At 34.7% G+C, this 17,196-nt stretch overlaps 1 protein-coding gene across 5 annotated transcripts in view; it reads left to right on the top strand.

Moving 5' to 3' along the window:
• The window catches only part of LOC129001888 (serine/threonine-protein kinase MRCK alpha-like), a 69,656-nt gene that overhangs the window by 8,141 nt on the left and 44,319 nt on the right, over window positions 1-17,196 (top strand). For 4 of the 5 annotated variants that reach the window (XM_054429352.1, XM_054429349.1, XM_054429350.1 and 1 more), the window contains exons 2-16: window positions 3,714-3,902; window positions 4,987-5,157; window positions 5,639-5,829; window positions 7,140-7,220; window positions 7,502-7,650; window positions 8,137-8,287; window positions 8,765-8,908; window positions 9,191-9,313; window positions 9,536-9,744; window positions 10,659-10,771; window positions 11,464-11,580; window positions 12,979-13,121; window positions 14,325-14,431; window positions 14,997-15,212; window positions 16,027-16,279. In XM_054429352.1, the coding sequence (XP_054285327.1) occupies window positions 3,839-3,902; window positions 4,987-5,157; window positions 5,639-5,829; window positions 7,140-7,220; window positions 7,502-7,650; window positions 8,137-8,287; window positions 8,765-8,908; window positions 9,191-9,313; window positions 9,536-9,744; window positions 10,659-10,771; window positions 11,464-11,580; window positions 12,979-13,121; window positions 14,325-14,431; window positions 14,997-15,212; window positions 16,027-16,279 (2,232 nt within the window). In that variant the 5' untranslated portion in view covers window positions 3,714-3,838. Of the gene's footprint in view, window positions 1-75; window positions 384-3,713; window positions 3,903-4,986; window positions 5,158-5,638; window positions 5,830-7,139; window positions 7,221-7,501; window positions 7,651-8,136; window positions 8,288-8,764; window positions 8,909-9,190; window positions 9,314-9,535; window positions 9,745-10,658; window positions 10,772-11,463; window positions 11,581-12,978; window positions 13,122-14,324; window positions 14,432-14,996; window positions 15,213-16,026; window positions 16,280-17,196 lie in introns of those variants that run through there. The other variant, XM_054429348.1, reaches the window with a different exon arrangement.

Here is a 17,196-nt window from a genome sequence, read left to right as displayed (position 1 = left end):
AAAAATATTTACGTTACAGTACGGTATTCTTAAAAAAACACAGGCTAGGTATAAAAACGATCACCAACTTATTGAATAAATAATCAGTGAATAAATTGAATGTAGATTTTAGATCACTGGCTATTAAAAAACAAGTTAAAAGGGGTGTAGGGTAAAGTTGTCGTTATTTTAACTTAAAAATTTTGTTATTGCCCTGTTTTTACATAATACTAGGCAAAAAGCGTCCAATCTCCTAACCTTTGTGTGAACCCTTCTCACACTCCAATTAGTGTACTACTAATGAAACTAACAACACAAATTCTCTTGACCCAAAACTAGTTTTGAAAATTTGTTAGTAAAAAAAAGTGGGGAGTTCCATCAAGTTAATTGATTTGTAATTAAAGGTAAGTTCCAGTTTGGTTTTCAACAACCTGCATGATGAATTATATGACCAGTGCTCGATTTGTAAAAACATTAGGTGCTGGAACTGTAACCTATTTAATGTGATTAGTACCTATTTATGCCAATATTTTTATCTTTCCGAAATATGGATATACCAGAACGCAGTTTCCACCACAAATCGAGCACTGCATATGTGGACTAATTTTTCCATTATTGTGTCTAAACCGCTTCATAAAAAATTGTGATTTCATGGCAATACATTTTTGGCAACTTGCTATTTCTACGGGGTTAAGTTAAATGTTTAGGAATGACAATTTCCTTCCAAACAAAATAGCATAAATTGGTTAGAATAAAGTCCTACGAATAGGCGAAGCACTTTTAGTTTCATCAGTATTTAATTCAAATTATTTTAAGTTTTGTAATCAAACAAACTAAGATGAAAATTGTGTATTAAACAAGTAACAGGGTGACTGAAGTGAATTGGCTGAAATTTGTGCCCGACGTTGATGTATAGGCCTAATCTAGTTCTGTTTGACAAAACTAAAACTGTGTTTTGACGTACTATGCAAGTCTGTTATGAGAGAGCCAAAATATTTAACAGGATGCTAGAATCTAGACTTTTATTTTCAATACAGGAAGTGATTTATAAAACCTCGTACAAGTTGTTTCAGTTAATCAGTCAGTCAGTTGTAGGTAGAGGAGATTGAACACTATAAATAATTTCTTGTATTTTGTATGCATCTCCAATGCCCATCATACCACGGGCACTTGATCTCTAATTTTTATAAACAATCTCTGATAGAGCTGTTTTTAAGTGTTGCTTCTTTCACTACTTGAGTATTAACTATAAATATGGTAGCCAATCTGCATATCTTGCACATTACTGTAAGCCTATTACAATATTAAGTTCCCATGCTGTAATAGTACTTAGGTAATTTATTTTGGTAATTTTTGTCTTCTTTTTGGTGTAGGGCTAATTTTTTATGTAAGGTACTTTTTTTTTTTTTTTTTTATGTAAACAAACTTTATTTATACATTTCAAACAATTCAACATATGACTATGATTTTCAATCAAATATAAATGTTTGAAAAATCAAATGAAAGCTTAAAGTGTAGGGCTAATGTTGAAAATTAAAAAAAGTTACAGTATTCAACACTTTCCGGTATAAGAGTGCACAAAACATTTGGTAAGAAAACACAAAAATGCCATTTGAGGTACAAAATCCCCCCTTACCATGTCGGACCAAGAGCTGATAATAGCTTTTTCTAATTTAAAATGCTGCCCTGGAGTAATATAGTGAACACTCTTGTCCTCGAGTTATGTATATGATGACTTGTCCTTGAGTCATACATGATGACTGTGTATAGGTCTATGTCCGATTGAACATGGAGAAAACTCAACTTTCATACAAAAGTGGTTGTGAACTACAAAGGTTATGTTGCATGAGTGTAATAATATAAGATGCCAACAGTAGACCTCAAATATGAACATAAAACTACTCATGAGTTCAATCTGTACCTCTATACGAAGTAATCTTTGCCTTCAACTAATATCTTGCTGATAAACCATTTCTAACCATATTTTGATTGACTGTTTTACAACATGAAAATTTGACATAATATGAACCAATCATAAAATTATATTTAAATATAATGTTTAAACACAAACTACGGATTAAATGTTTTTGAAATCAACTGCCATGTCAATAGTTTTATGGATATGTAAATTGATCATGTTTTTGTTTTAAGCTCAATAATTCTGAATTTGTGATGGAATAAAGAACTCAATTTTAAGCTCTTACTCTTACACAAACATCTTTTGAAATTTAAATTTCAAAATGCATAACTTGAGTTACACTTTTTTTTAAACAAAGGTTTGGTTTAGGTTTAGTTTTAAACAAAGTGCAGTTTATTCTCTCAGGATTGTAGGCTACTGGCAAGCATACAAACAACTCTGTTGGCCAGGTAATTTGATAATTACTTTTTTCGATAGTTAATATTTTTGTTACCTACTAAAAATACAAAAATACTGTAGTCATAAAGATCATTCATATTTAGATATCTAATAATTGTTCAAAAAAAATTATAACAGCCAGTGTACTTCTGAGGACACGGCATTAGAAACTGTTAAAGTGTTGAGTTATTATTTTATCTTGTTAATATTTTCTTAAGTGTTAAGCTATAAGTGACTAAGGATCATGTATCATCAGGACTTGTTTAAATTGTACATCTTTTTCATACTCTTGTTATTTCTCTGATAATAGGTAAATTTTGGTAGAACTGGTTTTAGAAATAGTCCGAGTAAGCTATTTGACCATAAGCAACACACATACAAGGGATTACTACTTGGAGCTTAGAACATCCTCTCACAACTATTTGACCAACTGTGTAATACGCATACACTTTTTGTCTGTTCCTACCATAATACTTGGTTCAGTTTTGTCCCATGGCAAAGTTCTTGCATTAATTAGGATCCAATAAGCTAGAGTATGAAAATTAGAAAAATGTGCAAATCATTGCTTTTATTTTAGCTATAAATTAAACATTTGCATTCAAACAATTTTAAAAGTAGGTAGCTTTATTGTTTTATTTGTGCTGAAGTATTTACTCTGGGTTTAGTATCGGCCTATATTCTATGGCCCCTGTCTTATAAGGTATAGTTAGGTAGTATCTAAAACTGCAATAGCCTACAGTAGAACTACAATTATCCGAACTCCAACTATCATGGTTCAGATTCGACTATACTGTAGGTTCCTTAGTTGCCATTCGCCGTATTGGCTATTAACTAACAGCTGTGTCTATATAAGGAACATGTCGGCCTTAGAAACTAACAAGGCTACAAGATCAAACCACTCATCCTACTCTCGTCTCCATTCATATTTGGCTTAAAATACCTACCTTCGTATGGTCATAATTTCAGAATATAGTATTAAAGCCAATCCGAATTGCCAACTATCCAAATTGCTTACATAAATCATTTAAAACCACAGTACAGTAATGAGAATCGTTATTAAAAAGGCAGAAGCCGTGATCGCAGCAAAATCCAAAACCTGTCTCGCGATCATTATGTGACACCATGATCGTCTCCCGCGGTCACGGAAAATCATAATCGTACTCTTTAATTGTGGCAAAAGCGTAAATTTCCCGATTGCAGACACGTTCTGCGATCACAATTAGTAAAATCTCGGCCTGACTCGCCTTGTTTTCTTTAAAAAAACTATTTTTGGAAAAAATCCATTGATCCGAATAAGCTTATATTGTAATGTTTCGTAGAGATTTTAGAAGTAAGTGAAACCCTCACTAAAATTTCAATTTGTTCATTTTTGTTACAGGTTGACAATTATTGATAAAATAGACGTTTCTATGAGAGAACACAATAGATAAACAATGGTGATGTGTGGTAGAGGCGAACATGAGAGAGATATGATTTAAACTCATTGGCCTTTAATGTGCTCCGATGTCTGACTCTACGACCAAGTTGGCGGCTCTGCCCGATCCTGGGAGCACCTCTCCTTCAACAGGTCAGTAGTCTTGGTAGAATATCTTGTATATTGTATGTAGCTCACTCACTCAACTAAGTAAAATTCAAGCTACTGAATGAGCTTTGAATTTGGTCCTTCAAAAAAGTGGATTGAGGTGTGAACTTTACGAAAAAATTGGGAAACCTTAAGTAGGTTTAAAGCTGATTCAGTTTTCCAAAACTTTAGATGCAAGTGATATTAAAGAATCAAGGATCTTGCGGTTAACACGAATTCCAGATTTTCCCATGATCATTACATTGTCAGGATCATTGAAAATCCTGCGTTCACTGTGCAGTCTTGTAAGAGATAGTCTTATGGGAGATGCTATCAACATAGAAACATCATGTTTAATGTGGGGTGCTTCAACAGTCCTCGGAAACTTGTAAATGCGGTTTGCTTGTTTCTGTTTCTATAGATTGGACTTAGGTAGGGGAGGCCTATAGTCAAAATAAGTAATCTATGGTAGTAAAAAGAGAGAGGAAAAAATTGAGCTTTTCTGAAACCTGATGGTTTGAGGGGGGCTAGTATTGCTGAACGTACTACTTGCCTTCAATAATATGATATAATAATATTGTATTATAAGTCTAGTATTACTCAATAATATTGCCTTGAGTAATACATGACTTATTGAATTTCCGTTATGGACCGCACAGTGAATTTTTAATGGAGTATTAGGTTGAATATATTCATTATAATCATTCTCTCACAAAAATTAGCCAAGGCTTGCTTAACAAATAAATTAATGTAGGCCTAGTACTTTTAGGGACAGAGGAAATAAACTTGAAATCTGGCATGTTTGGGACTTGGCGATGGATTACTGAGCACCATATAAAAGTAGCCATTTTTGTATGCATTTCATAATACAGCTTAAAACCAAGAGTGAACAGTATTCATTAATAGACTGTGATTTTTCTTTTGAATACCCAAGATATAGTTAAATATGATTGATTTCAGTTCAAGAAACGATAAAATAAACTTAATGTATTGATTAACTATCTCATGCTTGAGTACCGGTATTAAACAAATTATTTCCAATTACTGTCAAAATTTGATGAACAACGCCTAATTGTTGTATATGTTGCAGGGGACCAGCGTCTGAGACAGTTGGAGGCCATTTTTCTCGGAGGACCGATACAAGGGCAGGGGAGATGTTTCAGCATAGAAACTCTCCTAGACATCTTGATCATCCTGTACGACGAATGTTGCAACTCCTCCTTACGGCGTGAGAAAACCGTCTCTGACTTCATTGAGTTCGGTGAGTTTCTGTCAACCAAGTGGAGAATCATTAACTTGATAAGGTAGAAAGGCCACTCTCCTCAAACAGGTCCTCACAACACACCAGGCTCTTATGTTTAGGGTGTGATTTATGGTCACAACGGTATTATTGGTAAACCAATTTGGTTGCAGTGGCAACTAGTTTTGGTGTAGATTTATGGACCCTTTTTTTGATGAAAAGACAAAATTTTGCATCATATAAAGGTCATATTGTAACACACACTTAAAATACAAACACAAGAATATTAAATTTTGTCTGAATAAAATCAAAATACAACCCAGTGGGAGATTGGGTCTAGACTGGCAGTAACCACAATTTATGAATAATTATAGAGTGCCAGTCAATAGAAATTAATATCTAAAGAATTATGTAAAGGTTTATTTTCAGTTGTAAAATGTGTCTAAATCACAAAACATTTTTATTTTTCAGTTTGTATATTGATTTAATTTTAATTTTCTAGTAAAACCGGTTGCGACGTGTGTCAAGAACCTACGGTTATCCAGGGATGATTTTGAGATAATCAAAGTAATCGGTCGAGGAGCTTTTGGTGAAGTGTGTGTCGTGAAGATGAAAGGTACAGATAAAGTCTTCGCCATGAAGATCCTAAACAAATGGGAGATGTTGAAAAGAGCAGAGACCGCATGTTTTCAGGTAGGTTCAATGTTGTTAAATTATGTACAAATCTTAAGTCCCGTTTACACGACCCGATGTAGATCAGCTTTTCTAAATTAGGCCTGATCGACATCGGCCCTGAATTCCAATCACAGTGTAAACTAGTACTCCTGGTCACGATTTGGCCAGCAACCATGAAGGGAGACCAGGAGGGATTTCCGTTGGATTTAGGGAGGAAGGATGGGGATTGCGCACTTCCTCTAGGGACTGATGTGAATCCCAAAGCTCTAGACCAGGCAAATCTCTCAGTCCAACCTTGATACGAGTGTCTGAGTTGACTTTAAAGTTTTTTTTCTTGTTTTTGAAATGAAGGAACAAGATGTTTTGACAGAAATGATAGAAGTGTACAAATCTTACAAACGGTTGTGGGACACTTCTCAAGCTTTATATTTACACGTAAAAAACTCAGGAAAAAATTTTTTTATCTAAAAATTACGTTCTGATGGAAAGCAACGCACAGCTCAGATTGGGGGCAGAGAACGGGTCGTGTAAACACAACGCTCTGTTGACCAGGTAGGAGATCACTGACAGGGCGGTAGGGACCAGGAACGGGTTTATTTTAACATTTATCGTACGTTTATTTGTCAAGCCGTAAAACCATTTTAACATACATATGACTTGTTACTATGCTAATTAGGCATACACTGGAGTGATCTTCAGAGTAGCCTACTATGGCTAGGCCACAACAGAGAGAATGAAATGCAACATTTTTCAAGTTTTACTGTTATTTGTTTCTAGGGCTGATATTACATTGATGTTTTTTAGATAGCATATAATTTTCCCATGATTTTGAAGAGCCTCTTAACAACATATTCTGTGGCTAACACTTTGTTTTACATGCTTAGTTTTGTTAATAAATGTTATTACTTCTGCAGAAGCTTTCACCATAGATAAAACATACTCCCCCAAGTAGATTTCTCATCCTTATGGAATAGCTGTAAAGACAATTTTATTGTTAGTTCTGTACGTTCTGTATTACAGTCATTTAAAACCTCGTTTAACCAAATAATACGATCTAATCATAAACAATAACTTGTCTCCTAGTTATATAACCAAACAGTAAAGCACAAATAAAGAAATCAACCCTAAAATAATAGAAACAAAATTTTGTCGACACTAGCGCCCAGTGTCACCGTACATGAACTAGACACAAAAAATGTGCGTCAAAATTTACAATGGGATGACAAGTCTACTTGTGTTGGTTAGTCTATGCTTACACTCTCTGACTGGTGGGTGTTTCAGGATAATTTAGGATTTTAAAAGTATTGATATTGAAATCTATTTTGCAGGAGGAACGTGATGTATTGGTATATGGTGATAGAAGATGGATAACAAATTTACACTACGCATTTCAAGATGATAACAACTTGGTAAGCCTGTTAAGAAATGTCAATAGTTAAAATTTCTGTGCATCAGTATGGATGATATGATTGTAAATGAATAATTTTAATTACAAATGAATTATTATCTCATGAGAAAAATATCAAATTACTCCAGCCTATAATGTACTTTCACTAATGCATCTATATATAACTTACATACATGTATACAGCTTGTATGTATGTACAGCTGTATGTGTTGTATGTTGTTGTATGTGGCTGTGTATGTATGTACAGCTTGATTTGTGCATTAATTGTGTGATTCTGTCCAGTATCTTGTCATGGACTACTACTGTGGTGGTGACCTTCTTACTCTGCTTAGCAAGTTTGACGATCGCTTACCCGAAGACATGGCTCGCTTCTATATTGCCGAGATGATTTTGGCCGTCAGCTCTATACACAACCTTAGATACGTACATAGGTAAACTATTTAGGATAATTTTTAGTGAGGCTAGCAGGCTTACCTGAATGGGAAATAGTACTATTCAGCACAAGAATCACAAAACTTTAGGTCTACCAGGGTTTAAGCTACGGTAGCTTTTTTTAGCATTTTGCTATACACAACTTTAAAATACTACATTGTTTTTACAGGCTATAGCAAATTTGCTACAAATAAAAATTGAAGATGTAATGTTCATGTAATATTACGGGCAATTATTTGTTAATGCTTAAAGAATAATATTTTTGCTTCAGTTGTCTGAGAGTTGTAGCATTTTTCTAAAATAAATTTCATCCCAGCCTATACCCTAAGGCCTACACTATAGCCTACACAAGAATACTCCACTGTCGCTGACAGAATTTTCAACTGAGGAAGAGACAGTTTTCTTCAGGTCTGTTAGTTGAAAATTCTGTCAAAATGACAAATATTACAGATAATAGGTAGTAATCGTGAAATTTGATTATCTAGGGACATCAAGCCAGATAACGTTCTGCTGGATGCCAACGGTCACATTCGACTCGCTGACTTTGGCTCCTGTCTGAAGCTGTTTGAAGACGGAACTGTCCAGAGCAATGTAGCTGTGGGTACGCCAGACTACATTTCTCCAGAGATTCTTCGGGTTAGTACTAATGGTTCATATTAAATCTTTAAACAAATGTTTATTTTACATTGCCTAAGTATCTTGCCAAGTGTAAACTCACATACTCTGTCGTGATCTTAAACATGATTTGGAACCTATTATACTCAGAAAACGTTATGATAATACACTCTTCAAATATAGACTCAAAAATTAGTTGTTTTACAATGGTGCATCAGCTCCAAAAATGATCTTGAATCAGAAATGTGGTATGGAATGTTACATTGTAAAGGAATACACAAAAATTTCAAAAAGGTTTTAATTATGTAATTAAATCACCATTTGAGTACTTTTGAGTGAGAAATGGAAATATCCATGTTTTTATCCACAGGGAATTGTTGGGTACTTATTGATCTAATAAAATTAAAAAATTGAGGTACTTATAAAATAGTCTATCTGTTTTTTAAACTTAACCTTACAATACATACATATACATATACATGATGATGTTTTTTACAGGCAATGGAGGATGGTCAAGGCAGGTACGGGCCCGAGTGTGACTGGTGGTCCCTGGGTGTCTGCATGTACGAGATGCTTTACGGGGAGACTCCCTTCTACGCAGAGTCCCTCGTAGAGACTTACGGCAAAATCATGAATCACAAGGTAATGTATTTCAGAGAGATTTTTGTTTAATAGTTGTTGGAAAGAATGATTTAATAATAGCCCAATGACAAATACCTACCAGCTTAAGGATCATGAAACTTGTAGAAATATACTTTAGTAAGGAATTCTGTGGTGAACTTTATTCAAACGGTTTTGTATTGGTAGCTGTTTAATTGTTAAACTTTACATAACTGACAGTTTAAATATTACAATCATTTAAATTTTGTTGTTGTTGCATGTTTGTATTATATTTATTGCAACAAACATTTCTTTTTGTTCCAGAACTGTTTCGATTTCCCGTCTGAACTAGGTTATGAAGTAACAGAAGAAGCCAAAGATTTAATGAAGAGACTTATATGTACGGCTGAATTACGACTTGGCCAAAAAGGTGTAGATGATTTTAAGGTATGTTTTATTGATCAATGTTATTTCGATCTTAGTATGTTTGGTAATAGATAAACTCTAGGTCAAGATTTACAGCAATTATCATTAATGAGTAATTTATATTCCAACTGATAGTAGACACAAGGATGGTTGTAATTATTTTCCAACTTTTTAAAAATTAATCCATATGAAAAAGTGTATTATATTCGCATGGTATAATGGTAATGTGGTTGTGTTTGCCAGAACCACCCGTGGTTTGCTGGTCTAGACTGGGTGACATTGAGGGACTCAGTGGCTCCTTACATTCCTGAAGTCTCGTCACCCACGGATACCAGCAACTTTGATGTGGACGACACTGTGATCCGTACCTCAGATACGCTTCCTCCCACAGCCAACGCTGCCTTCTCTGCTCTGCATCTGCCGTTTGTGGGCTTCACCTTTACACAGGGCAGGTGGGAGATGCAGACATATCCTCTTATAGTAGAACTACAATTATCCAAATTAATTGGGACTGTACCACATTTATAGTCAGGTTTTTACCGGAATTCATGGTATTTTACAGGAAACAGGCTGATTCAAGCTGGTATTTTACTTTTGCTGTCACAAAGATTTTTTGAAAAAATCACTCTTTTGCTACGATTGCAGAGTACAAAATTGTGATTTTCTGTGACCGTGAGAGACGAAGATTATGTCTGCAGACTGAGGAGCAGTTGGGAAATAGATTATGTTGTATCTCTTACTTCGGGAGACTGATCCAGTCCATATGACCATCGTAGATTTTCAAGGTTTGGCCGCAATTACAGTAAACGATGACGAGATTTCCATGACTGCAGGAAACAATGATGATGTCCACTCGACCGTGGAACATATTTAACATTTTGTCCTGATCAGGAATGATAGTGATGCTGTGACTATGGGAGACAAAGTCATATCATAGACAAAAAAAATCAAATATAGACTGTCAGCCGTGCAGTTGTTACCATGGTTACCATAGGTTCTGGCGCACACCGCTGGGAGCGCCGTGTAGTTACACAGCGTGTAGGCCGTAACTACATGGCGCTTCTAGCGGTGTGCGTCAGAACCTATGGTAACCGCAGCACAGATGACGGTCTATATTTAATTCTTTTTGTCTATGGTCATATGCAATTAACATTTTAACTAAATCATATTGAAACACTTTTTGTAAAAGTGAAATACAAATTTATTTATTTTTGTCTTCAAAAGTCGAGAATAAGTCCATAAACATTCTAATATATTTTGTTTATTTCAAACAGTAAGGAGCATTTTGGTTCAACTACTTACACAGGATTTGGTCTCAATAACTGAATACAAGATAGCATAATATGTTTTATTATTTGTTTTCCAGTCGAGTCAGTGATCTGAGTCATTTCCCCATTAGTCCCAGTTCCCCCACTGGTGTACATACTACCAACAAGCGCATGCGTCTACTTGAAGAAGAGCATCTTATCAAAAATACAGGTTAGCTATTGTTCAAATCAAAATCCATTTAAGAAAACTAAGTAGTTAGCCTACTATTTTTGAAGCATGTAACAATTTTCATACAAATTATCAAAATTAGGGATGGACGAGACTAGATTTTAAATTCGAGAAAAGATTGAGATGAGATTCTATTTCCTCATTACTATCGGGAATTATTTGTTTGTGTAGTTTTATTATGAATAAATAACAATAATGTACTATCAAAACAATTACTAAAGTGCAATAGTGTGCAAAATATCAAAAGCTTACAGGAACTTAAATAGTTATGAAATTCTTAAATAAGAAAATACAATTATAAAATTAAAATAAGACATCTTTAATTTAAAACTGCAACATGCACACCACAACTAACTGTCTCGCAACAAAAACAGTCCTTAAGAGACGAAAGAATTTTAGCACAGCACTAAAACCTCTTTTATATGGTATTCATTTTTCCAATCTCGAAAAATTCGAGATCCAGCCATTCTTAGTGAAAATTAAAATGTTATTTTTATTTAGAGAGTGATGGGCTAGGTTCAGTTACACAAAAAAAAAAAAAAAACACAGAACAACTTTTATCAGTCTGCTGTTTTTTAGGCTTATTGTGACAAATATATTTAATATTCATAAGGTTAATACTGAAATTTTAAACCTAATTCATTGTAAAAGAGTTTCTGACCTCTTGGTTTTAGATCCAAAAAGCAATAAAACCAACGATGAGGAGAGAAGAATATCCCCCACCAGTGAATCAGGCAACGGACTACGTAGGTTGCAAGATGAAATCAATAGGCTGACCAAGAGAAATTGTGGTAAGTTTTGCTAAGGAAACTGTATTTAATAATCTGCAATGTTATTCATTTGAGACTTTCACCTGAATATACAGAAATGGCACGTACCCCCCCCCCCCTCAACCACTTTCCGTGGGAACCCTGTTTAACAAGAAAGGGTAGTGTTGTGTTTTGTTCCTAACTTAGCTCATTTGCATTGTTTTAAACAGCAAATATCTTAATTGTTTTCCAATAATGGTGTGGAAATGTTTTTTATTACCTGCATGTTAAATTATTTAGTACATTTACTATGTTGCATTCTCAATGAAATAGTTTTAATTTTAGTAACTGATTTTTACCAATAGTTGTTAAAAGGTCCTTTTCATCGAATTGCATAAGGTATGAAATAATTAATGATGCTAAATTACAAGAATACATAACCAAGCAATCTCATGAGGATAATTCAAGGCATCGTACTGTACTTAAAAACTATCCTCTCTAACTAATAATGTGATTTTGAAGAAAGATCACGTTACCCAGAAAACAATGATTTGAATGTATTTCATAAATCATGAAACAATCTAACTCATTGAAATAAATAAATAGTCTACATGTTTAGACTAACAATAACCACTTCCCCATAAGAGAATGGTTATTAGCTAAAACAAGTTATAAGATTCTTTAAACTATGAACTCATTAGCCAATAGAATGGAAAATAAAGAATTGAGCTGGATGATGCATTGTAAAATAAACATGATTAGATAAATACAAAGGGCAAACAAGTTCTGTTTTATCAAATCTTCAAGAGAACATCCATTTGTTGTTTAATAACCTGTGATCAAGTTTTCTCTATAGATATTTATTTAAAGTTTAAAGCAAATTATGTTTTAAAAGTGGTTTTTCTATTGAGACTGATTAACATTTGCACCTCTTGTGTGCATACTGTGTAAAGACATTTTTAAAACTGTAACATATTTCAAATCAGTGGCTAGTGACTTTTGGATAAGGTCAGGTACTGTTTCAAGTTCATTTCTAACTTCAGTTTAACTCTAAATTGAAATATTTGTCTGATAAAGTGTGTGCTTTTCTATTGTTTTTTTTTTTTTTGTAAAGTAAAATTGTTTATGTTCAATGTTTTAAATAAATACGTACTTTTAGTACTTTTACTTAACTTTTTGTTGTGACCTTTGACATTTTAAACTTTAAACTGTGACCACAATGGTCAACATGTTAAAACTATTTTCTAATTTTCAATATTAAAAATTTAAAATAGTAGTTTAGTCTTAGAGAGATATTTTAAATGTTGCAATGAGCTGTGTAAAGTTATTCTTGTGCGGTAGTAAACTCTTACCCTTTCAAGAAGGCCTACTATCCTAAAAAATAATATCAATCGGGGTATCATATCATTTATCGGTACAGTAATTGTTGCTGCTTTTCAGAACTTGAAAACCAGCTGAGAGGGTTAGAACAGATGGCTGACATCAAGGTCTCTCCTCTACCGCACATGGACACCTTACAAAGAACTCGAGAACTTGAGAAGTGCCTCAGGCTACTCAAACAGGAGAAGGAAGAGGCTCAGAAGGTGAGTTTATTTGTGTGTTACTGTTAGCATTTAGGAAGTAGACCTGGAAACCGGGTAGATGGGGATTTGAACGTCAATTTTGATATCCAAGAAATAATATGTAACTGTACCTTTGGGGGGGGGGGGGTAAGTTACTTTTCAGCCACCCATCTTAAGCTCCATCTAGAATTGAAGTTAATTTAGGTTCTTTAAACAGATTTAAATATAGTAGTAGGTGCAAATAAGAAAGTTGGCCTTTATTGAGCAGCAACTTTTTATCTAGAAATTTTAGAATTTTGATCGTGGAAAACTTGGAATTGTCCTATAATTTTTTTTTTATGGGACACTCTGGCACTTTATGTTTAGAGTTAGGGAACTGTCCAAACTCTGTTCATGTTACTATCTAACCTTGACCTTTTGTTAGATAACATTGTTACTTGATAGATAGCGCAATGACAAATATGGCATCGAGTTTAAACAGTTAGTTTATTGCTTAAAATGTATATTTTTCAGCTCTTTGTGATAGTTTCAATGAAAATTGGGTTTCTAAACAAATTTTAAAACCCTATTTAACACTGTCCCCATTACCCAATCTTGCCAACTCATTTTTTTTAAGTGTATCCAGCCCTACATGTCCATGTCAAATTTCATCAAAATCAGACCAAAATTATCGGGTTGTCACATTTATTTACACATAAATTAGACCAGTGGACAGACATATAAAAACATTTAAAGAATATTGTTTTTAACCTCTGGGGAAATCTAAACTAAAAAATAAATATATCCTGGGTCTAGGTCTCGCTGAGCCACCTACGGTTATAGCTTTTTCCTGGGGAGCGAGCTGGTCTAGTGGCTAGAGCGAGAGATTTCAGTCCCTGAGGTCCCGGGTTCTAATCCCGCCAAGTCACCAATGGATTTGATCTCAGTGATAATGCTGCAACCCCTACGTCTAGCCTGAAGTAATGTGAAAAACAATTCCGGGCTCGTGCCTAGCGTCTTAGGACAAGAAAAAAAAATAATAAAATAAATATAATAGCTTCTTCCCTATAGGAAAGTTTGCTATAAAAGTTTGAAAACCCAGAAACACCAAGACTGGTGTCATTGTTAAAACATTAAGCATACCTTTAACAAAGCTGAAATCGCAGAGCAATTTAATTAATAGCTTCTTTCTGTGAATTCTGTTCATACATGACATCTTAACTTCAAACAATGTGTGTTTGGCAGGAAAAGCAAGATGCACTGGAGAAACTGAAACTTCAGGATAAAGAATTGAAGGATGCTTTAAGTCAACGTAAATTAGCAATGTCGGAATACACTGAAGTCACCGACAAGTAAGTATACAAATTACATTTACAGCTCTAGAACTTGTAGGATGGTAGCCATATCCCAAGCTAAATGACGATACCTGTAATGTATTCATGTTTCTGGAAAGGGATAATTTTATATATCCTAGTTAGTGATGAAATCTAAAACCTTTTAACTTTTTGAAGCTTTAAAAAGGTTTTTTGAAAAAGTAGAGGTCCTGAAGTTGTAGGAAATTTTCAGGGGAAAATATATTCACGATCATCAGGACGAGATTACATTTCATTTGGAATTTTCTAAGGCGGTATTTGTTCCAATGGGCAGCAATATCGCGCTGCCGGGAGATTCATGATGACGTCTTTGCGATTGCGGGAAATGTCGTCAGGATAGCGACCTACTTGCTTACCGGTACCTTGCTGACAAAAGTAGATAATCTATTTGTCAGTTTGGTATGCCTGTTGTTTAACCTATCCATAAACAATCCCAAAACCTGGCCTAATGCCGTCCTTACATAAAAATACCGCAACCTTTTATTTAATAAATGCTACAGTCAGTACTCAAACTGTCAAGTATTCACCCGATGTTGTCCACCAGATTGTCAGAGCTGAGACAACAGAAGCAGAAGGTGTCTCGGCTGGTGAGGGACAAAGAGGAGGAGCTGGAGGTGGCCATGGCCAAGGTAGACGCCCTCAGACAAGACATGCGGAGGGCGGAGAAGCTACGGAGGGAGCTGGAGGCGAGGGTGGAGGAGGCGATAGCGGAGGCAGGCAAGGAGCGCAAGCTGAGAGAACGGAGTGAGGAATACTGCAGGTAACTATGAACGTGTGTACCCTGGCCTTGGTTAGTACTTGAATGTACTCAGAAGGAAACCCATGAAATTGTGACAAAAGGAACTAGTATCTTATCTTAATTAAGATAGGAATGTACTATTTTAACACAACACCCACATAATTTTACGAACCATACAATTGTTATTTGTAAGTGAGCAACTGAAATTGTCTGTTCAAAAACTAAAAACTATACTTCATTAGTCTGCCATCTTCCCTCCTAAATACAAGGCCTGTCCACCTTAGTCTTCTACTCTTTGCTCCTCCTATTATGTCTGGGGAATAGTACTTGTCTCTTATATCTTGGTTATGTCTTATTCTCCATCCTTCTCCCCCTCTTACAGGTCCACATATTTTTCTCAAAATTCTGTTACCAAATGAAACCAACTTCTTTTCTGTTTGTCTATAATCCTAAATATGCGCTAGGTTTATCATTCAAAAATCTTTTACTTCATAACAATAACAATCCTTGAATTAGCCAACTTTTAACATTTTCTTCAAACGTATTAACATTGAGTGTTTTGACATGAGTTGGTATGTCATTGTATTTTATTTTACCTATATAATGATGGGTATTTTCAAATATTTTTAATCGATAAACTATGTATTGTAGTTTACCTATAAAATCAAGTAGCCTATTGTAATTATGGTTTAAAATTAAATATTTATTTGTATGAACAAATATTAAACATTTGAAGATATAGAGTGAAGGAAGTGTTAAATATCAGAAAGCACTTGAGTTGCAGAAAACAACAGCATTTACATTCCCCCTACTATATCACACATTTGTTTGGCAGACAAATGGAGCAAGAGACAGAGAGGTGGAGACAACAGAGGAGAGACTTGCCTCTCGGCAGTACAGACAGTCTGACCATGTCTCCCAACACTCACTCACAGGAGATAGCCAGGTTGAATGCTGAAGTGGAGAGGTTAGAGGTGCAATACAAGGAGTCTCTACAACAACAGCAGGCGAGGTACAGCATAGAGATAGCCAGCCTCAGGGAGCAGCTTGCGGAGGCAGAGGGACACCGGGAGATGCTGGAGAGAGAGGTAGGCTATACACCTACCAGTCAGCTGACATTTCTATAGAATAATATATTAATACTAGGGATGGACGAGATTGGATTTTTAGTTCAAGACAAGACGAGACGAGATTTTTTATTTCTCATAAAATTTCGAGACGGGATTTCCCTTCTCATACACAATGGAAATGCACGTTCAAAATTTTTACCTGATTTTGTAACATTGTTAGATGACTGTTTAAATACAAAAATAATGATAATAGGCAAGAATATTTACAATCTTTTATTAAAAAACATCAGCATAACATTTTTTTATTAATCACGCTTAACTTATTAAAAATGCCTACGATTAGAAAACATAGTGATATCAGTTAGGATAGAGTTCAACTTATCCTAAAATAAAATAAATCATAAAATAAAAGCAATATTAATTTTTATAAAATAGTTACTTGTTTTGACTTTTTATAGTACAGTAATAAAACATTCCTCACACTGCTTACACTTAACAAAACTTCTCAAATGTTATTAAAGTAATATTATTAAAATAATTAAAGTAATATTTACATTTAAAGAATTAATTAAATAAGAACGCCTTCGCAAAGGAAACGCAACTACAACACGCTCCTGTATTGCGGGTATTGCATTGACTTTCTGCAGGCGTTTTTAATTTTTTTTTTTTTTTTATTCTCGTCGATCAAAATCTCGGCCAAAAAAATATCTCGTCTCATGTAACGAGATTTAAAATTTCCCGAAATTTCGAGACGGTAACAGTCAAAAAGTTCCCGGAATGAATTTCTAAGGACATTTAGTGCGATCACCAGCGGGAAATTCACCTTGCAGTAGTTAGTACGACTCCTGTGGAGGGTATTTCGGTAGTGGGGGTCAAAGCTGACAAGCCGTAGTCTAGCTTTTGGCAAAATTTTAGAATTGGAAAACGCTTTTTGT

Source organism: Macrosteles quadrilineatus, unplaced genomic scaffold (genome assembly GCF_028750875.1).
Source record: "Macrosteles quadrilineatus isolate MER2022 unplaced genomic scaffold, UCM_ALF_1.0 Scaffold_8__2_contigs__length_117827958, whole genome shotgun sequence".
Classification (NCBI taxonomy): Eukaryota; Metazoa; Arthropoda; class Insecta; order Hemiptera; family Cicadellidae; genus Macrosteles; species Macrosteles quadrilineatus.
The sequence above is the reverse complement of the archived record's forward strand: the minus strand, read 5'-3'. Positions and strand labels throughout refer to the sequence as shown.